Source organism: Lissotriton vulgaris, chromosome 10 (genome assembly GCF_964263255.1).
Source record: "Lissotriton vulgaris chromosome 10, aLisVul1.2, whole genome shotgun sequence".
Classification (NCBI taxonomy): Eukaryota; Metazoa; Chordata; class Amphibia; order Caudata; family Salamandridae; genus Lissotriton; species Lissotriton vulgaris.
Genome location: NC_141698.1, coordinates 132,349,908 through 132,372,613, shown reverse-complemented (window position 1 = coordinate 132,372,613; position 22,706 = coordinate 132,349,908). Strand labels below are relative to the sequence as shown.

At 43.7% G+C, this 22,706-nt stretch overlaps 1 protein-coding gene across 1 annotated transcript in view; it reads right to left on the bottom strand.

The window, feature by feature from the left end:
• The window catches only part of GNA12 (G protein subunit alpha 12), a 181,039-nt gene that overhangs the window by 53,317 nt on the left and 105,016 nt on the right, over positions 1–22,706 (bottom strand). Inside the window, exon 2 of the mRNA XM_086940704.1 lies at positions 16,989–17,204. Within this exon, the coding sequence (XP_086796830.1) occupies positions 16,989–17,204 (216 nt within the window). The remainder of the gene's footprint in view (positions 1–16,988; positions 17,205–22,706) is intronic.

The window sequence follows — 22,706 nt, the reverse complement described above, 5'->3', positions numbered from 1 at the left end:
AGTTTGTGCCAGCACTTCCTGGTGGGAATGTAGTGATTAACTGCAGCTGGGCTATGGTTGAGCAGAAACAGTTTGGATTCAATGCAAACTATAAAGGAGGACATGAAAAACTCAAAATATCTGGGACTATTGAGCTTTTTTCCATTATGGTTTAGAGTTATTTTATTAACTGCTATTGTTCAGGGAGGTCGACATCAAAGCTCTAAGACAATGGGGTGCATCAAATACCTCATTCTTTGAGAAGCCTCTGGATTTGGAAACAAAATATCGAGAAAGAGAAGATTCTAGCAAAGAAACTTTTTGTACAGTTCCGAGGTGATTTGGTCAGGAAGCGGATTCTACACCTTGAAACAGTGGTCACCAAATGTCCCTCAAATGGAGAACTGCCAAGAGCCCACTCCTGCTATCAGAATGAATACCCTTACACCCTGGCATCTAGTTGACCACAGAATCATGAATGGAAAGTGTGGTGGCAGGCTCTGGTACGACACACTTTTGTACACATTTTGATTAGAAGCATTTAGTGACAGCCTTTAGAATCAATTGCAATGAGATGAAAGCGAATGAGGGAAAGACACTTGACATAGGTAATCCTAATACCGGAGACCAATACACAATGAAGCAAACCTGCGGTCTATGGTGACTGGGGTTCAGCAGTATCTTGTGAACAAAATGTCATTAATACTTTGGCATTTCACAGATATATGGCAATGTGCTGGAGTCAGTTATTGGCCACGTGAAGGAAGATCAAAGGAGAACGCGCTGGGACCATCCTTTAACCAATTAATTTGCCAATGCAAATGCTCAAATCCCAGTGCCAAGACTCTGCATGCAGTTCTGACAATGGGCCTTAAATCTGCAAAGCCCCTAAAGATGCCTCTGCATTGGAGAGTTGGAAGACAGAGCGGTCCTTTTTTCAATATTTATTTCTTCATTTGCAAAATCCCATTTATTTGCATGCTAATGATTGATCAGTGTTGTCAAGCCTTTAAAAAGAAAATACCCCTCCATCCAACTTCATATTTGCAAAGAATTTTACAACTGCACATAAGGCTTCAGGATTGAATGTTGTTCAAAGATACACAGCCGACCCCACTCTAAAACCCTGTCTTAACCTGCTAGATGAAGGCCCTTTTAAATAAAGGACAGCTCTCATTAAGCCAGAGTTCATCACTGCATGGTGCAGTTTATAGTGGCTTCTTCTGAACAGAGGTGTTAACCATTGCTTCACAAAGGCTGGAGCAATGACAGAACTTTAGGGAGCACATTTGAAATACAATTACACAAATTATCCTAAACAGTAGTGCTTTAATTACATAATCTGTGGGTACATTGAAAATGTTGCATTCACTGTCCCTCGGTGACCAAGGAAACATTGCTTTAGAAACTGGAGAGTAATCAGGAGTCTTGCAAAATGAGATGCTGCAAATGTTTTGTAAAGATTTGTGATTCACCTGGATTTTGAAAGACCTTTTTCTTTTAGAAGGTAGTTGAAAGTGGGGTGTTATGGTAGCAATTTTTTATAAATTGGGTACCAGGCCATGGGATTGTAAAGGCGCTTTACAGAAATACAATACTCTGCTGCGCCTACACCTCTACCGGTTACGGAGTTAACAGCACAGCTTCCACGAGTCATTACCTTTTTTTTTATATATATTTTTATTGAAAGAAGAAAAACAAGAGGAAATATTACACATATCAGGTGTCATACAATAGAATACATTACAACTGTGAGTAGGCGAATAAGCCAATGTGGTAAAATCAATGCACAGGAGTGTGGGACGTCAACATGAACAGGTAAATGAAAAGGAGAAACAGTACGATCCACAACCCCGTTAAGCTGACGCCAGTAAGGTCCGTCCACCCACAATTCAGGATAATTAAGACCAGACAACCAGATGTGAGAAAAAAGATACTCAGGATAAGCAACCCACCTCTCATAAAAAGGGGAAAAGAAAGAAAAAGGCCATAGAACTAAACAAAGACCAAAAAAAAAAAAACATTTCACCCACCCTGCACACCTGCAATGGCTACGGCTATAACCCCACTAGCAGTGTGCCTGTCGCCCAACAACTATAACCTAAAAGAAGGAAAAGAGTGGAGGAGGCGATGTCATACAGGCTCCCGGTCCCCCTCATATTCCGCCAGAAGCAAACCACCCCTAAATATAGTCAAAACATTGAAGCAGCAATTCCAAAACAACCGGGGGAGTTTGTGAAAACCGCCCGACTCCTGCATCATTATAGGCTACAAATCCCGTATCAAATGAAGCCTTTTTTATCAAACCCAGACAATCAAACTCAACCCTGGCCACTCTGATTTTTTTGTGCGAGCTCTCCGCTCTCTCCAGCATTTCGACAGGAGAATCAAAACGTTCAAGAAAGTCAAAGTCAGTACGGTAGGATCGAATCCAAAGTATTAGTACTCGAAGTCCACAAGTCAAACGGAGATATCTGTCCACCAACAGTAAGTCACGAGAACGTAGTTGAACCAACTGGGAGGAAAAGAATGATAAATCAATCCGATAATCACGGAGGAAATTATCCTGGAGTATAAGATCGGCTGTGTCCATCTTGGGCAGTATCGGCATTGAGTATGATGAGTTTTTGGTAGTTTCAGGCTCGCTAGCTGTTTGGGAGCAGACAAAAAACACCAGATCTGGTTTCCGCGCGGGGCCCTGTCTCAGACATGCCCTGCTTTGCGGGTAGCACAACATGTTTCAAATCTATCGAAGGGTCGTAGTCCGGTCCCTGACACATTTTCAGCTGTTACGACCTTTTTATGGATGATGGCGGTGACCTGCAAGTTAAGCGCCCCAATGGCGGCCATTGCGGTCTGCAACAACGGCGTACATTCCACCCGCTCCATATCCTCTCGCGAAGAGACAGATCAGATCTTTGACCCCGGAGGTAGACTACTCCGGGGTAACAGGCACAAGCGGGCCCGACGTTAACCGTGGGCACCCGTCATTCTCGCGGTCTAAACACAGTCGCCGCCAGCGAGGATCCAGGCCCGTCGACCCCGGGGACTCAGCAGGGTCTTCGGGCAACGGACCCCCGTCCACAGCAACCGGTGCGTCTTGCCGCCGTATCCTTGGAATCAACCTGACCACAGTACCACCATCCAAACCGGTCAGGATATTCTCCACTTCGGCAGAACGGACGCTGCCCAAGTCCTGCGGCCGATGTTGTTCAACTCCAACCAGGATGGGTTAGAAATAGAAGCCCCGGCTTACACGCTGGGTTAGGCAGAGAATGAAAACACGGCCCAGCTTCGTCATTCGAGAAGATGGAAATCTCGGGATTACACCTTTAAGCTCAGCAACACTTCAGCCACACTGGAGTCTGGTTCGAATTCAGGATTTATGAGCTACTGGCGGAGGTCCGCGGAGCCGGGAGCTTACGAGGCCATCTTGGTTGCTAGCGTAGCTCCTCCTCGAGTCATTACCTTTTTATTTGCATTTTAAGATTATGGAACTTCAATCAATCAGAATTTATATAGCAATGCTAATCACCCGATAGGGTATCCAAGGGGTTGCAGGTCCCGCTTGCAGGTCCCGCAGGCTCATTCGAACAGCCAGCTTTTGAAGGCTCTATGCTTCGATGGATGTGAGGCCTGGGGAAAGTGATAGGGAGGCACAGCATAATCTTAGACGGTAGGTGGAAGTTCAGGCAGTGGTTAATGTAGGTAGGTTCTTGGTTGTGTAGAGCCTTGTGCGTCAGCAGCTTGAATTGGCCTCTCTTCTGTACGTGGAGCCAGTGAAGTTGCCGGAGGTGGGGTGTGATATGGGTTCGTCAGTGGACGTAGGGGTAGGGTGGGGGGGGGGGGGGGTATGTTGGTCTGCAGCATTCTGCATTTTTTGAAGTCTCTGTAGGTAGTGTACAGTGATTCCCATGTAGGGAGTTTTGCCATCGTCCAGTCGCCTGGTGTTGAGGGCCTCTTTCACTGAGCATCTTGTGTGCAGGGATAGCCACTTGAAGAGCTTTCTGTTTATGCACAGAGTGACGAAGCAAGCGGAGGCAACCACAGTGATCTGTAACATCATGGTAAGCTTGTTATCAATTATGATTCAGAGGTTTCTGACATGGATTCTGGGCGGGTATTGGTGCAGGTCCCAGGTTTGGCGGCCACCAGAAGTTGTTTCAAGGGTTACTGTTGCTGCCGAAGATCAATACTTCCATATTGTCAGTGTTCAGCTTCAGGCAGTTCTTTGTCCAGTCAGCAATATTTGTCATGCATCTGTGGAAGTTGGTCCTGGTGGTGAAAGTGTCATTGGTGAGGAAGATGATGAGTTTGGAGTCGTCCGCGTAGGATATTATGTTGAGACCATGAGATCGGACTATGTTGGACAGTGGGGTCATGTATGCATTGAAGAGAGTAGGGATGAGAGATGATCCCGAGGGGGGGCGTGGGGGGGCGCCAGCAGGCGATATTCTTGGGTTCGGAGGTGAGCGTGGTCCCTTGGAAGCAGATTTACCGGAGTCTTTCGATCAACGTGTGGTCGGATACTGTGTGGAACGCTGCTTTGAGGTTGAAAATTATCAGGGCTGCTGTTTCTCCTTGGTCGAAGAGGGTTTGGATGTCGTCGGTGGATGCAATCAAGGTGGCCTCTGTGCTGTGATTGCTACAGAAACCGGATTGGGAGGCTTGGAGTAGCTGGTTCTGCTCCAGGTGTGTTCTGATTTTCCTGTTGATAGTCTTTTCCAGTACCTTGGCTGGGAATGGAAGCAAGGAGATAAGCCAGTAGTTCATGTACACAAATAGCTTGGGCAGCTAGATAGAAGCAATGCTAAGAAAATAGGATAATGGCTAGAAAGGCCACAACTCAGGGCTTAATTGGGAGTTCCTAATTTTTTTATATTTACAATAACAGTCCACCTACTGTTTGTTAAAAAAACAAAAACACACACAACTGTCCTTTCCTGTACAATAGTGCAATCATGAGGTAACAATAGCTTGAGGCGAAGTGAGGGCGTCTCATGCACTGGGATGCCAAGGGAGAGGTAAGAGAAAAAAAAAGAAGCCTTCTCTCCACCAGCTACCTGAAAAAATTGCGTGCAACTGATTAATCAGCAATTCTCAAGTCTGCTTGGGAGCTGTGTTATGACTAACTGATGGGGTCAAATAAGGCTTCTTAATCATAAAAATATTGTTTTAGAGAGGTAAAGTAAGGGTGTTCCCAGAGGAGTGCTGGAGTGTGTCAGTGTAATGGAAACGTATAAAAAAGTGCAGTTTGTTTGCATATTAACAAAAAGATCGTTTGAAAACACTTGTTCATTTTGCGGGAGCCGTTTGTAACAATTTTAAAATAGTGTATTCCATGCGGACACAATGCTTTCGTTTGCATTTGGTGATCTCGTAGCACTATAAATACACGTGACTTTCCCCCCAAAGCATCAATTCTAATTTGGAATCTGTCTGGTTACAAACCGACAAGTGTAATAATTCCATTAACAAGCGGAGCTTTCATAAAGCAACGGTGCATTTGCCCCCCCCCCCCCCCCCCGCCCCCTCAATATATATTTTGGCTAAGGTATTTGCACCGTGGTTTATATACATTTTTCAGAAGGAGAAAGGCTTACAACATAACTGTAGACTTTTGTTTTTTTGGGCAGCCTTGTGTCGGACTCTGTCCCACGCTCGCTGACCCCGCCCCAAAGCACTCAGGATCAGTGTTCCCATTACTATTTTAAGCACTTCAATGGCTACCAAAACGCGCGCGCCAATAGAGTCTCATCCAAAGGGCAATTAGAAGCACATGAATTAGGCCTCATGCATCAACGCCTCCTTCCAAATAAGCGCGCAAGAGGGTACAAAAACAAACAGAAACGCATATCGTGTTCAAGCCTCTGCACCCTGCCAATATGTGAAGTGCACATTGCATAACGTCGCAACTGAAGTTGGATTCCTGCTTGGCCTCCAAAACGTTTTAAAAACATCTGCTCTGGCTCGAACAACAATGTGCTGACTGAGATTGCTGGCACTCTCTGAATGCGAGCTGTACACTGGCGGGTCCACCCACCGAATCTCCTCACAGACGAGCATCATTTCCTAACGCCTCGCCTAAACCACCCCCCCCCCCCCCCACCCCCACCCCACCCCCGATCCCGGCTTCCATGGGAGCGCGCGCTTTTAGTGCCACGACACAGCAACGCGGTCCCTCCGAGTCACGTTAAATGTCCTCTTACATCACGTGACAAAACGCCAGTCTCAAGCCGTGACCCCCGTCTTATTTAAATGACAAGTGTCGAGCGGCTATTAACCGCCTGGAGTCTGTCCGGGAAGAGGACAGAACACCCCCCCTACCCGACGTCTGACACTTGGACTCAAACGAACTGAGCATTACAAGCCTTTCCAGCTCCCTCGCAGGATACAACAGACAAGATTCGTGGCTGACGTCCGGGGTCAACTCACACAAAATGCAGAGAAGGGGCAGATGATGGACGGCTGCTGATGGACCAAATGAGGCGCATCCAGGGCCTACCAGCGACATGCAGCATAGACGAAATAAAAGGCACGGACAGGCTTATCGCCATGCCTGGATTGCAGTATTTTTTTTTTCACTAAGTTTTCCCAGAACAATCAGTCACCAAAGAGGAAAAAAAACACTGCCCCATAAAAAGATAAAAAGCAGCGGCGTGCATACATAGGCATTGGGCCATGAACGCAGAAGGGAACTCCCCCATTCATAGATGCATGCAGACTCAAAGACAGCCAAGTGTGGAAACAAAGGGGCGTACTGTACCCAGGCCACCAACGACGGGGCAAGAAAGACGACCAACCACACACAGGTGCATACCTTTGTTGTGTGGTAAGAAATATAAACTCGCTAGCTGATTTTTGAAACCGCTCTGCAGCTCGCTCTTCATAACACTTTAACCAAGTACCCCCACAACACTTCACCGTGCGCTCAGCTGCATCACTACGAACTGATTATGCAGTCAGAAATTCAGGGCGAGGCTCCTCCATTGGGGCGGAGGAGCGTCGCACCACAGATACCCTGGAGCCCTGAGATGAAAAATAAAATGGCAATTCATCATCTTATTTTTCACCCCGACACCCTCTGGTACTCCGGGCCGGAGTGACTATCGGGCGTTTTGGTGTGCTGCCGAGCTGGGGGCTGATTTCACTGCGGTGGGGGCTGATTTCGTTAATTGAGACCTGCGTGTGCTTTGAAATATACAAAGCAAAAAGAATTTCGCTCAGCACATGCAGGTTCCCATCAACGACCATCAACAAAATCATCCCCAAGCTCAGCGGCATTCCAAAACGCCCGGTAGCCAGTTCGGCCCTGCTTGTACTGAACGAGCGCCAGGATAGAGGCAGATGCTGAATGACAGCAGCAGGGACTCTGAGGAGGGTAGGTTGCATGTGACTTTTCAAAATGCGCATGTCATTTTGGCCGGATATCTTGCGAGGGCCAGCAGACATGTACACTGTGGAACCTCTAACCCAGCTGTCATGGGACAGCTGGGTTAGAGCAACTGCAGGCCTCCATGGGCTATGAGACAGGCCATTCCCTCCAATCAGGGAGCTGCTCTCATGCTGGTGAGAGGAGCAGCACCCAGATTGGTCAAGCGAGTTTCCTGGTGGCCGGGCTGCAGCACAACAAGGCCCGGAGCAGGAGGTCCTGTTAAGTTAAAAAAAATATATATTTTAAGTCTATATTTATGTGCCCAGGATTGTTTAAGCAGCCAGGCAGGCGCACACCCCACTTGCCCTCCCATTGATGCCAGCCGCCACTGGCCGCCATCAGGAAACTGCAATGAAACACAGCCTGCACATGTACTGAGCCCGCTGGTTAAGAGGGAGGTTACAAAGCCTCCTAGGTCAAGAATTTCACAACTTAAAATACAGAAGTATCTGTATTTCAACAGTGCCAACCCCCCTCTGCCCCACTACATTTATCCATAAGTGACCATTTATTAAATCTGGTGTTAGCCTAAACCTTTTAATCCAACTAAGTTTTAGGCATGATATACTTTCTCGAAGGAATTTTCAGTCAGCCGACCCTCTTCCTCCATTGGTCTGCTGTTGTGTCATTCACACTTTTCTTCTATGAAGTACAGCGCACTGCATGGGGCAGTGATCAGCCCACTTCAGCCACTGGTTAACTGCAGCCAATACCCCCTCACATGGAGCACATAGCCTGAACTAAAGTTTTAAAACCACTGAAAGTCGGCATTTATAGTTCTGTGAGCTACCTATAACTTGTGACCTGGTCAAGCACTGCTTATAACCGCGCATATTTCATCACTCTTGACCTGTTAAATGTCACCAATGAAGACACCTCAAATAGCTCATGATTGATGACATCAAAGCTGAAATCAGACAGACGACAGTGCTATTTGCATTCCTTCACAAACAGTTACGTCATTCTAAAACAGAAAAGTATTAGTAAAGGTCCTCTAGTCATATACAACCTTAAAATACTGTGTGCACGCGTGTGGGTGCATTGGAATTTAATAGTATTAGCCCTGGAGACAAGCATAGCTGTGCTTAGTGGAAGTTACATGGTGCACAGTATAATGAAAGGTTTGGGTCAAGCACTAATCCATGTTAAACAGAGTAAAGACTGAGTGGACTTGATGTTGGTTGCAAGTGCAGGTTTAAAAAAAAAAAAAGTAGTAGCCTAAAGCCAAAAAAAACAAAAAAACTTTGAGAAAAGCCAAAGCTTCTGTTCACAACAGATTATCCACCAGTGTAGATGCTTTAGTCGCTTTAGAGTGCTATACACAAGTTCTATGTAAAGAGGACGTTTTGGAGGTGTGGATGTTTAGTTCAAGAAATTCACCGAGGATTTCGAGGCACTGCACTGTTGAATAATGCAGAATGTAGAGGTGGCCTACTTAAGAGAAAGTTTAGCTCACAATGAGGTTATAAGTACTGCTGTATGGTTGTACGCCATTGTGCTCAGGTCAGGATTGTGTGTTTTAAAAATCGGTGGTTGTCCATAAGACCTAGCTGAAGTGGTCTGATGAGTGGCTAATGCATACCTTTCAGCCACTTGACTTCTATAATTGGGGACCATGTGAAATCCATTTACCTTAACAGGATCACAGTACAAACTTTGTGTGTGTGGGGGGGGGGGGGTTCAAGGTTTATAAATATGGCGACCCTAGTAAAGTCTATTGACACATTAGGTTTGTGAGCATCACTAAAAAGAAGGCAACATCCTCTAAATGTGTGCGAGTGGCTAAATATGCTATGTATTCAGCAAGCGAACAAAGGTTGTGTCCATTATCAATTGACTAGTGATAGAAAATTGAACAAAGGTTGTTGTTGCATTACTTAAAGTACACAAAGCAAATTGGAAACTTGCAGTGTTTGGATGATGTCATTAATGACATCATTTAACATGTCATGCACGATGTTATATGTGAGGTGTAAGCACTTCATGCGTGGGCACAAACTATAGTTTGCTCAAGAAACCATAACTGGTGAATTCTGGTGTTTTTTCAGTTTTCAAACATAAGTTATTATCTCCTTTCAACTCCTAAGTATAGCTTCACTTTAACCTTTTGTGTTTTTACAGTGAATAAATAATTTTACTAAAATCAACATGTCGAGCTCTAGGTCAGACCTAACAAACAGAGGTTAAACAGTACAGGTATCAGAATTTCAGAGTATTGTGTCTATATTTTGTACGGAGACAGCTATTTGTTGGCAACTAACAGAATTTACCATACTCTGTAAGAGGAAATCCTCTACATACATTGTAAAGATGGAAATCAGGCTGAAGAGTAACCCTTTCTCTAAATTATACTTCCGGTCAGATAGCAAGTCATTTTGTCTTGATATATGTATACCTATAATCTATCAACAAACAAACTCCAATTCCACCCGAATATACTGCGGGCACCATGTAACATTTACTGCTGGTGGGGGTTCAACGTAAACACTTAAAAATACCTCTTTAATGCCACCCTGATATCCACGTCTTTTTGCCACTACCTACATCACGACAAAAACGATCAGGAGAACAACAAAGCCTAAACAAGAGAAAACCTGAATGAGAAACTGGCACCGAGAGAGATAAAACAAAAAGAAAAAATTATACAGTCAGTCAGAAAATCACCCAAAGCTCCCCCATACTACCATATCTGACAGCTCAATGAAAAAGATGCAGTGCTGATATGACAAGTGAAGACGGTGTTTTAAAATGCTAGGTTGGAGGTTACCTAAAAAAAAGTAGTGTGCTTTCAGTTGAAATACTCCCATTTTCAATTACAAGAGATGTCTGGGTTGAAAGATATCAGTTTTCAAATACAAGAAACGTCGGAGCTTACAGACCTGTAGCAAAATAAAGGAAGATTTTTGTTTGGAAAACACCCATAGTGAAATGCCAATGATCTCTGGTTTGAAAGATGGCTGTGGTAAAAGGCTAGAGCTGTCGAACACTGTGCAAATGTGTAGCCAAATATGTTTGGGTTCAAAGAGACTATATAACTGTGCCGTGCAGATATGAATGCCACTGCAGGGTGTTGGTGATTTGGCACATGCATGCTTCTTGTGTGGTGTTGTGTATATAAAGGAAAAGTTGCGCAATGCGATGTTATGTTGCGTTGGAAGCAGCTTGTCACGTTTTATTACTTGGTGGTGATGTGAAAACCTGTAGTATGTATAGCCGTGTGGTAGGCGAGTGTTGGGCTGTTTTTTCCAAACATGAAAAAAGCTGCTTAGGGTGACCAGCTTTTCAGGACCAAAAAAACCCGGACAAACACAGACATAGGAATAGTACTAAATGTTGACACATCATTAAAATATACATACATATTATATATGCACACACACATACACAATAAACGGAAGGGTTCCATAAGGGGTGAAGGTGGATCTTGTGACCGTCCAACCGGTGTGACTGGCGCGCATGCAGACTTTTTGCAGTGCGTTGCTTTGTATCTATAACTAACTTCCTGACGCTGCTCAGTTAGAAACCTTCAATACGAGTACACACTCGAACTTTTCGCAAGGAAAATGCTGTTTTCAATTGCAGCCAATTATTTTTTTCCAAACCGACGTCCCAGTTCCGATTTTACAATGAAATTATTATAAGAGAAGCGTGGCGCTGGGAGCCCAATGCTACATCCAGACCAACACGCACAATGCGGCCCTTGTTCCGCGCAGACACTGTAGCGAGGAGGGCGGAAAAGAGGCTGGCAGTCAGCAGTTTGTGTTTTAGGCGGAGGAAAAGAAAGAAATAATGAAGCAAAACAACGACAGTGACGTGCACCCACTCGCTGGTTGGGAAGAACGGGGGGTGCAGAGGGAGATTAGAGGGCTTGAACTGAAGGGCGAGGGAGCACACACGGACGCAGATGCCGGCAGACGGCTCATGTGCTCAAACTGAGAAACCTTTCAGAGCATGTTAGTTTCTGGTCCAGCAGCTGTGCTCTACCAAAGAATTCTTCGAGCAAGTGGCAGACAAACAATCCCGCCTGCTTAGAACCCGTGATCGGGGCGCCGCCATGTTTGAAGAGAACACCTCCGCACAACACAGGCGCGCGGCCAAGCTGAACCAAGCCCGGGGACTCCCCTTGGAGCCTCACGAGGAGGTATTCACACCGAGTTATCACACTTTCAGTCACAAAAACAAAGCAGTTCAACATCGCGTTTGTGTATGGTATAGGATTACACATAGATGCTCTGCACATCTCTTTCAACAAGTAAATCAAATACTATTATTTAAAATCAAAGGAATGGAATCTAGAGTCTGTACTGTTTGATACAGAAGTACCCAACAGAGGAAAACAGGGCACTCAAGGGGTCTTAGGTCTGGCAAGGGCACACAACCATATTTTTTGCCTTTGCATTCAGTGATACTTTCAGTTTAGTTTTGCTTTTCACATTCTGAAAGGCAGAACAAGTAGCGCAAAGCGCAGATTACAGAAGTTATTACACGCATTACTGTACCCCGCACTAAACAGTCACCCTTATCACATTACCATGCACTGGATAACAGAAGGAGATTCATGGATTACTTAATACTATTACTTCATCTCATTCAAGTTTATGATGATTTTTAACCTATATTGAACTAAATGAAAATATTTTAATTACATCTAGCAGACAATACCCAACAGACGTCTTACTTATTCAATAGAGTTTTCATTCTTCCCCTTACAGGTCTAAGTGAGTGCTTTTATGCACGTTTAAGTCTTTGCTTCAGGATAGGACTTTATCTACATAATTTACATCACTCGGTGTAAAGTGCAAGTCGTGTGGCCAAGCGTTTGAGTACCCCACATAGGGGTGCTATTATTCCATACAAATGTTAAAATACACTATTTTACATGCAAGTAATGTTTTTCCGTTCTACAGCTTCACATTCTCAGATTGCATGCCATCTAAAAAAAAGCTTCCTCTCACTAGGTTCACAAAACCCTGCATGAAAAATTGATTTGAAACCTTATTAAATGTCCCTCCTCTTACCATCGCTCCTCTGCAAGCCTTACTCTCCAAGTGCAGCCTACTCCAAGGCGCATACATTTGTGTCTTACTCTTCATGGATACATTACTTACCTGAGCTCCTTCTGGTGGTAACTCAATCTAACCAAAGATACCTCCATTTTTTTAATATCCCCAGGCACCAGACAGGCTCTGGAAAAGTATTTAGCATAGCCCCATCGAGATTGTGGGAGGCCTCGTGAGGCACTGCGTCGATCCCTCTCTGCCCCGTAAGGGACGCCTGGAGACTCTATTCCTCTTTTTTGAACACTTAAAATGTGGGCAAGTAATGAACCATCCAAAAAAGATTATGCAAATGCTGCTCACCTATCCGATTGAACAAATAAATAAAAAGCCAAAGCTGATGACCCATGAAATAATAAATATATTACTGGGTCCAACAATCTTTTCTAATCTTTAAACAAATGGAAAGCAAACTTTTTTCATAGATTCACCAAAGACATGATTTTTTTATAAAGAATTGAAGAAAAAAAACATGATAAATTAACCTACATGATATCTAACATCTTAATACACCACAATAATTCACACAAGTTTATAAAACTTTACTGAAATAATATCGTAACAACAAATACCAACAGGTTGTAGTCGGTCTTCCCGGTCTATGAATATCATTCTAGCCAATCATCGCAGACATCATAACTACGGTCTGTAAGCCCAGTCAGGTAACCTTCAGGACAAGAGAGACCGGACTGTCGGCAACAGGCTGCACCAACAGGTTAGGTATTCAGACGACGAAACAGCTACGTCACAGCTTAGCGCAGTCTTAATTGACACAGTTTTAACCTGGGGTTTGGGGTAATTTTCCAGACACCATTTTCTTTTTAAGGAGGGCAGTCACGTCGTCTCCTCCGACACCCTATGGGGCACGTTTGAAGAGGAGGTAAAAACCTTTCACGAGAACAAAATAATTTGCCAAACTCAGGAATTTTGTATTTTGAAATATCTAGAATTTCACTAAGTCACAATTTAGAATAAATGGTACATGCAATATTAGATTACATCTATTGGGTTTTAGCACAATCCTAACCTTCCAATAAGATCTAAGTGACAACCACGTACAAAAGAGCACTGTAATACCATTTGAAATAATATATGTTTAATCAAGTCAGGATTTATAAACAGTAAGATGATATGTATGACCAACTAATTGAGTAACAGTAATATGTAAAGAATTTTTCCTTCCTTTTATGAGTAGACAAATTAAATACAATTGAGAGCAAATCGCACACAGATTATGCAACCATCATGACGGTCAAATCACTAGCCAACACGAGAAACTACATATATACTGGATTAGAACAAGATAAATTATACAAAGTTCTATATTATGTGTTGGCTGACTTCTCTTTCATTTACAGCTGGGAACGAGGTTTTCTCGTTTATCGGAATGAATAAACAGTCTGATCCAGGGGACAGTGTTCCACCGGACGTGAGTAACCAGAAAAAAAGAGGGACTATATCCCCCTTAAAAGTGGTCCTGACAAGCCATCGACCCAGCAAGGACACAGGTGGGCTGAAGCATGTAGACCATTGTTTTATATGATGTGAAGGATACATTACAAGTTCTTCTTTTGCCTCCACCTTTGTTTTTAACCTTACCTTCTCTTTTATTAAATCAATTCCACAAAGAGATAATTTTAAATCACTATTTTAGGAGTAGATCCCAGTCAACCCCTCGGGATCACCTCCTGGTGGAGGCAAAAAAGACCCAATGATTAAGCTATTAAGCATGACTAAGCCGACCGGAAACGCATACCAGTGGCGGAAATTGGCTGTTGAGGGTCCTACAGATTTTTCATCAAGATCCTTCTAGGTCCATAGGCTCCACTCTTGATTTTTTTGCAATCTCAAAAGGTTCACCAGGCAGCAGCAGGAGTAGCTGCATGATGCATTTATGGGACTAGGTTTGTGTCTGGAGGCACGGTGGCCCTCAGGAAGCACGGATCCTGCAGTAAACAGCCTTGACTCCCTTCCCTGTCCGCAGCCCTGCTTTGGACTCAGTAATCAGGCTGAAACTCGAGAGAAGCAGGAGAGTCCAGCAGGACATGTTGTACTTGGAACCATACTGCGCACAGGGTCTTGTGGAGATTGGACTATAAACACCAGGATTTCAGAGTGTGGGGGGAGAGCGGGACAATTGTTGCCAACGCTATATATTTGGATTGCCCTGAATAATATTTTGTTTAGTAGTTGAAGGCTGAAGGCAGGATTGAAATCCAGTGGCCTACACTTCGCCCAGATGCAAACGAGGAGACAACGTAATTTTACAATTTTTGTTGCTTGAGCAATCCTGGATTAGACCAATTTATTGTGCTGCAGCAGATTACATGACGCATGTTGAACCAAGGCAAACTTGCAGGTGAAAAAATGAAGTAACATGGTTGTTCATTGCTTGCGTTTTCTTCATTAAGCAAAGGAGGGGGAAAAAAAAATTGTGCAGAAAGCTTTGCGTTTGAGAAAGAGGTCTGCAATGTCCTCTGAGAATGGTCCAAACATGCACAAATGCAAATTACGCCAAATGGTACACATGAATTTAGTTTTTTTTGCACCACTACACATAGTTATGTAATCTGGCCCGAGCTACCGTGTATGTTCTGTCATCTGCCCCTGGCTCCCACGTGTTTAGTAATCGGCCACATTTATTCTGTAATCTGCCTGGTCGCCTGCTTTGTAATCTACCCCGGACTGCCCTTAAATCCCATTGCGAAGCCTGTCCGAATGAAGAGCAGGTAATGTCTGCCCTGGGCCTGCCCCATTTTGTTTAATGAAAAGGGACGTTTGTGGTTGTGTTCGAAGCGCTAGGTTATGCATTCAAATTCTGCTTTCGCCGTCTGGTCTCTTCGTTTTTAGGTTTCGCCTAACAAGCGCTTTCGAAGTCTATTGTTTTTAATATAAACTTAAGAGACTTGCCTCTCACCTCCTCTCTTTCCTGGCTGCTCATTGGTTTTTGTGTGTGCCACTTACCTTTACTCCATTTCTATTGGCTGTAGCATATTTTCCTGCAGTTACCAATGCTTTTTCCTCCTTACTTCCAGCCGCCAAAATACTGTTAACATCCGCTCTGGTGGAACTATATATTTTTTTTAAATAAAGTGTGCCTTTTACTATTGCAACATATTTATTTAAAAACGTATCACCCGGAACGATTAAGTGATTTTCATAGAATCATAGGAAGTTGCGCAGCATCGCCGAGACTCAAACCGGGCTCACTAGCTCTCGAGTCAGCAGCTCTGGCTGCTGCATCACATCCTCTCCAATACCATGTTATCCGTCAGTGAGCTCTTTCCTTCTCCCTGAGGATGACTGATGAAAACAGCTCTTTATTCATTATAGGTGAAACTGATGCATTATAAATGCTTGTTTCATTATGCTACTACACATCTAATTTGATGCATTCCTTGCCCACTCATTGGCTTTTAAGGAGCCCCTCAGCATATTGCTCACACTGCAGCAAACAACGCCCTGGATTAAAAAGAATACAGTGCAAATTCAAAGACTATCAGGCATATGCATCAAAGTAAATACCGGGAGCAAAGGGGCAGATTCTCAGAATCTGCCCCTTTGCTCCAGGTATTTTTTTTGCATTTGGGATGCATCATCCCAAATGCAAACATCGCAATTTAAGGAATCTCTAAATTGAGATTCCTTCAATTGCGATTGCATTTAAGGAATCCCAAATTGAGATTCAATGCAATGCATGAAAGTTAAAAAAAATAGCGAATTCGCTAATAGGAGTAGCAAATTACCATCAAGTTGAACGTCATGGTAATTTGCTAAAACTTTGAAAAAGCACTTTTTTGCGTTTTTCAAAGTTTCATGTTGCGCACACACATGCCCTTAGGACATGTGTGTGTGCAAAATATGTGCAGAGATCAATTTCAGGGGTGCGACAGGGTGTCATTTTGACACCCTTGTACCCTTGCAATTGCATGAGCAATTTGCGAGCACCTACTGGTACTCGCAAATTGCTCATGCAATCTCCAATTCATTCCTATGGGCCTGTAGGCCCATAGGAATGAATGGACCAGCATTCCTTAATTGAGAGTAGCAATTAAGGAATGTTTATGAATCACTATTTTAATAGAGATTCCTACATGCATAGGCTTTTGCTATTCCTAAATAGAGATCCCTTATAAATCGCTATTTAGGAATATCAAAAGGCTACTTTGATGCATCTACCAGTATGTGCTCTCCTGTGCACTGGAAACTAGTCAGCAAGCGAGTCCTGGTTTCACGCCTAATAAACGAGCACAACTAAACAAACCCAAAGTAACAGCTGCATGGCTCAGGGAGACCAACAAACAAACAAAAAAGAGAATCACACACAAACAAAACATGATCAGAAATGTTAAGAAGAAATGGTGGCCAAACTTCTCACCAGGTGACTTATTTACTACCCAAATCGACACAGATCTGAGGAAATACCAGACTAATGGAACTAAACTGTCACAGAAAGGCAAAGTCAAGCTAAAAGCTATAGTAAACAAGATCTTCACAAGGCTTCCCAGGGCACTCACCAGCTGGAATTCACTTCTCCTGTTGAAGGCTTCCTTGATCCCCGAATCCCTCCAAAGGGCACGGAGCGCAGGCACGTACAGCTGAAAGGTGGAGGGCTCGACAGGCACGCCCACCTTGTTCTCAAAAGCCATCAGAAACATGCCATGCTTCTCGTTCTCCGTGTACTGCCAGGGGATCCCCAGCTTATCCCGTGCATCCACCAGGACCCTGGCACCCTACGTGAAAAGAAAAGAGGGTGGATGAGGACATGAGCAAGAGGGCCTACAACACAACATTAGGATCATTGCAACTTGATCATAGGTTGGCACCGGTACTTTCCCGCTTGTTGGCTCCTAACTACACGGGATGCATTCAATGGAGTAGTCAAACAGTAGGAGAAATAAAGTCAATTTCGATTCATAAACGTACATTACCTAAATATAGGATTTTCGACTCTTAATGCCTACCCAAGCTACTATTTACTGAGGACGAGATTCACAAAATTTGGAGCATCCAGGTTGAATTTAGTTGCCCAAAAGTAGTTTTGACAGGCCCCATCGTGATATTTAGGAACATTTGTGCATTTTGACCACCGGAAAATCGTAGAACTATTGAGAGTCTAAGGGTGGGGCATATCTTCCGCAGTTGCAAGTTTAGGCTTTTGGGAAGGTGATGAATATTCACAAAGTTACTCAGTGGGTTTAAGCTCTGAACATTAGCGCCACTAAACTACTCCGAGTCGAAATTGGGTGAAAAAAAGTTACATCCCTGAATACAAGGGATTTCTGTCCTGCAAAAACAGTCTATAGGTCTGGTTTCAAACTGCGCCCTGCAAGTAACCCAGAAGACAGCGTAATTTGATTTTCAAAGTTTTATATGTGTCGGCCGAGGAATTTTGGTGGATCCAAAAAGAGTACTCAGAAAAATCAGATTCAATCCAACGATATGTAAAATTAGTGCATTCTTTACGAAGGACTCAAAAGATAAAGAAGGCACCAATCACATATTAAAAGAGTAAGTGCGATGGTCCTAGAAAATTTACTTTATTCCAAGAATATACCTCTGTAAAAGCACAGTGACATAGCGAAAGAAAAAAGTAGAAAAGGCCAGTGCACAGTAGAAATGACTCATTGTGTGTGATAAACAAAGTTCAGTTTCTTCTGTTGCTCTTAATCATTTAAGTTCGATTTTTTTTATCGAGTAAGTGAGGTATGTAAACTCACAGAGACTAACTGGATACAACAAATCACAGTAAGATGCACAGAAAGCACAATAAAACGAACTTAAAAGGGCCCAAATGTTTTGCTTTCTTGTAGTGTATGTGCACAGTGGCAAGTAACACAAGGGAGGTCATGTGCACAAATGGAGCATGAGACATTTTCACAAAGCCCAAGGGATGCTCAGAGCCAAATGCACTCAAACCGTCAGTAATACAGACCACTGTGCAGTAGGAAGCAGAGGCTGACGTACAGGAGGTGGGCACTTGGTGAGCACTGACTGACATCCATCATGGGGGAAACATCATTTACAACGAAGTCTTTTCCACGTATGACGTTTTCAACGATCCACTTACCCCGCAAACGTCTCTTCAACGAGGGAGCCTTCAACGACCGTCTTTACCACGCAAGTGGTATTCCTTTTGGTCGTCCAGCATGTAAGTTCTGCGTGGCCTTGGGGGGTTCTCTCCCCCTCCCCCCCCCCATTAAAAAAAAAAAAAAACGCAGGCTACATACAATAAAAAAACGCACTAAAGTGTCAATAAAAAAAAAAAATAGAAAAGAGCCGCACCGAAGACGTAGCGAGTACGTCATAATTGAAGTCCTTTTTTAGTTTTGGTAGACGTGTTTAACGCATATTTCGATGGAGGATGGAAGTAAGAGCTGGTGAACGTAACGTTTTTGAAATGCGAGTTTAGAACTTGCGTTCTAAAAAGCTGCGTGGTACAGCCACTGGCGAAGTAAAATTCGCGTGGTAATGCCATGCGGAGTATTTGTATTCGTGGTAAAGTCATATATTCCATCATGGAAGCACCGGGAGAGTGTCTCCTGGGAGAACCATGGTGGAATGTCCCAGGACAGCACCAGGAGAGTGTGTCTGAGGAGCACCGGGAGAGAGCCGCTGATGGGAGCAGCGAATGACGCGCTACTCAAGGAGAGCACCAGATGGTGTGCACCTCAAGAGGAGCATTGGATGACAGGAACCTCAAGGGGAGCCCATGGTGGGGAACCATAGAGGTAGCACTGGGGGAGACGCCTTAAGGGAGCACTGGCACCTCAGTGGAGCCCTGATGTACACATCAGGGGCCCTGCACAATGTGCATTTTGCAGGAGCAGGATGCTGTACAGGGAGCTTTACAACGTGTCACTGGTTTACGTGCAATCGGGGGCAGATGCCAATGCCCCACATGTCAAATGTCCTCTGAACACGCATGCCGTTTAGGACTAACATTTGGTACATGTAAACTGTACTGCCAATACAAATAAAACCGAAACGCAGGGGGGGGGGGGATCTACATATACACACACACACACATATACACACACAATATATATATATATATATATATATATATATATATATATATATATATATATATATATATATATATATACACACACACACATATATATATATATTCATCACAAACGCCCCAAGCATTCTGAAGAGCAACACGACCTCTCTCTCACCATCCGGCAATTATGTGCAGCTCGCCAAAATCGTCCCCTTTCATTAAGGTTAGCCAACCATATACACACACATATATATATATACACACACATATATACACACACACACACACACACACACACACACACACACACACACACATATATACACACACATACACATATATACATACACATATATACACACACTCATATATACACACTCATATATATATACATATATATACACACACACACACACATATATATATATATATATATATATATATATATATATATATACACACACACACACCTCTATACAGGCTTGTAGCTTTAAATTAGGAGTATGCCTTTGTCAACCAACCCGACTTCTAAGAGAAGGCGGGACCCTGAAATGATAACCTTTTGGCAAAGTTAAGAGGCTCTTTCAAACAGCCAAGTTTTGGGGGCAGGCGACCTACCCTGAAAAGTAAGCAAGAGGCAAAAATCAAGACAAGTAGAAACCTCGTACAAGGTAATATTCACTGGCAAAGAAGCGTCTTGGTAGCTTCTCATTTAATTAAGATTTATGGACTCAGTGGCTTGTCCGTTTGCCACCTCACTGCACAGCCATGGTTACAACAATGGCATGCAATCTTTTGGGATGAAAGGCAAGTAACTTCCCGGTGCAGGAATATAGTCTGTATTATTTCACGATCAGAGCATTGCCTTTTGGGGTGAGGGGATGGGAGTGGAAGAGAGGGCAAAAAAAGGTATTACCGGTCAGATTCATGAATTCCAAGCAAAAGAAGGCACAGTAACTTCAAATGTGTTTAACTTAGTCAGTCAATCATGGAATCTACCAAAGACATTCAAACACAGAAGAGAAGTAGCCGTTGGTCTTGTAGACGCCAGTACTAGTTTAGGGAGCCGCACTTTACAGGTCAACTATAGGCCTGACCCATTGGGAATCCCAAAACCAGTCTCTGCGAGCAAAACCATACTGGTTAAGAAGCCAGACTGGACCAAGGTAATGCATACGACATGGAGTCCCCTACAAAGTACGGGTCAACAAACATCGATCGGTTTTGTGGAGCTGGGCTTCAGGGTAGGGTGGTGGGGAACAAATAAGAGCATTCAGATATCATCCAGTGAACACAATTGGAAAGCCATCTACTGTAAGAACAGTGATCAATCATTTCATTCAGTCATCTAAGTCACAGACAACTGTGCTCATTTTATTAAGATTGCCACCGGATTAAAGGACAAAGGTTGTGTGTGCAAATTTGTCAAAGAATCTCAGCTACAATGACTTAGTAATGTCATACTCTTACTAGAACACCACTTTTGCTTAGTTGGACATCTGTCCGACAATGGTCCTTGCCCTATTTAGGGTTATTGGAGCCAAGTCTTTGACCAGCTTTGATGCCACCGAATCTCGGTGGCAGATGTGGAGGTGATTATAGGGCAGGTTTGTCTTCTACTCAACACATTTTATTTTGCATGCGGTGAGTGGCAATGAAACAGACTGTCCTTATCCACCTCTCGAATAAACACACCTGGACTCAACTTTTTTTTTTTAGGTTTGGGTTTTGACAACACAGCTATCACAAAGACATACTGCTTACAATATACATAGTTCGGGCTTTGGCCCGCCTCTTTCAATCATTGGCTTCCATTAAACAGCCTCTTACCATTTGGCTTGCAACTTTGACAATCAGGTCTTGGCTCACAGCCCATTGGAGTTTCGCCAACCTAATTCTACCGGATTTTCTGGAGTATCCTTTTGCATTCAGCAGAGCGTGCATTGGGCTTTAAAACTATTTCCCCCCCTGTGTACGCTCCTGCTGGCTCCCTCTGGTTTCTTGAGTTAATGTGCTTACACTGCGAGCACCAGCGCATTAAAGTCTGACCAACTGGCTTTGCCAAGATTTGCTTTTAGATATCGAATTACCCCTTTATCATAAGCTAATGAAGTGATTTTGCTGAATTTAAGGCCCGGGGTGGATTTCCTTTAGTATTGGGAGCTTTTTTTTTTTTTACGATCACACAACACAACATATCCTTTCCATATTGTTTAACATACCACAACGGCCCATTTCTAGGCGCTGTAAGAGTAATCAATAAATATTTCTTTAACATGGATTTAAGCATGTCTATAAGTGACTTATCAGTTCTTGTTACAATAGGTTAATTTTACCTTGTTACTACTATCTTGGCATAATACAATTAAAGATGCAGTTTAAATTAGGGGTTAGGGTTTTAGGCCAAAGGACAACGGAAGGGGTTGTGGTAGTTTTTTGGGATAGTGCGGGGCGAGGAAGGGGGGGGGGGGGGGGGGGTCGGGATAGTGTTTGTTAAGGGACAAGGTTTTAGGCCTCAGGGCGGGTCATTGGGGAATTTATTAGGGTTTAGGGGAGTGCAGGGTTGTTTTTTTGGGCTCAAGTAGTTTTTCAAAATAGGGGATTTGGTTTTAGGCCTAAGAGCAGTGGAAGGGGTTGGGGTAGTTGTAGTGACAGCATGGGGGTTGGGAGGGAGGTCAGGGTATTTGGACCTCAGCGCAGGGAGGGGGTCAGGGTATTTGGACCTCAGGGTAGGGAGATAGGTTGGGTTTGTAGCTTACGGCAGGGGTGGGGTTTGTAGCTTATTGCGGGCAGGGGTTGTAGCTTACCGTGGGGGGGGGTTCGCAAACTTAGCCACACATGCCCTTTACCATTCATGCATTTACCACTTAATTTTGTGTAAAGGAATGCGTGGTCAAGACATTCGTGGGTTAAGCTGCATGGTAGAGGTATGCATGCTTTATCCAGTCGTACCTTTATCATATAACCCTGTCCTCCACAACTCCCTGGATATCTTCTAAAGTCCTTTATTGGAAAAAACTAGAATCGCACCTAGAAAAATTGAAACATCCTTAATATTCCCACACGTCCCTCTACATTACACTCTGAACACCCTAGATAAAATGTAATCTCGCGCACAAGATCAACAATCCATCACAATCATCATCATGTGCATTCATTGCCCTTCAACCCGGGAGAAAACACTACCCAATATATTCTCTCTGCTGTTATGTCTCGACTTTCTCTA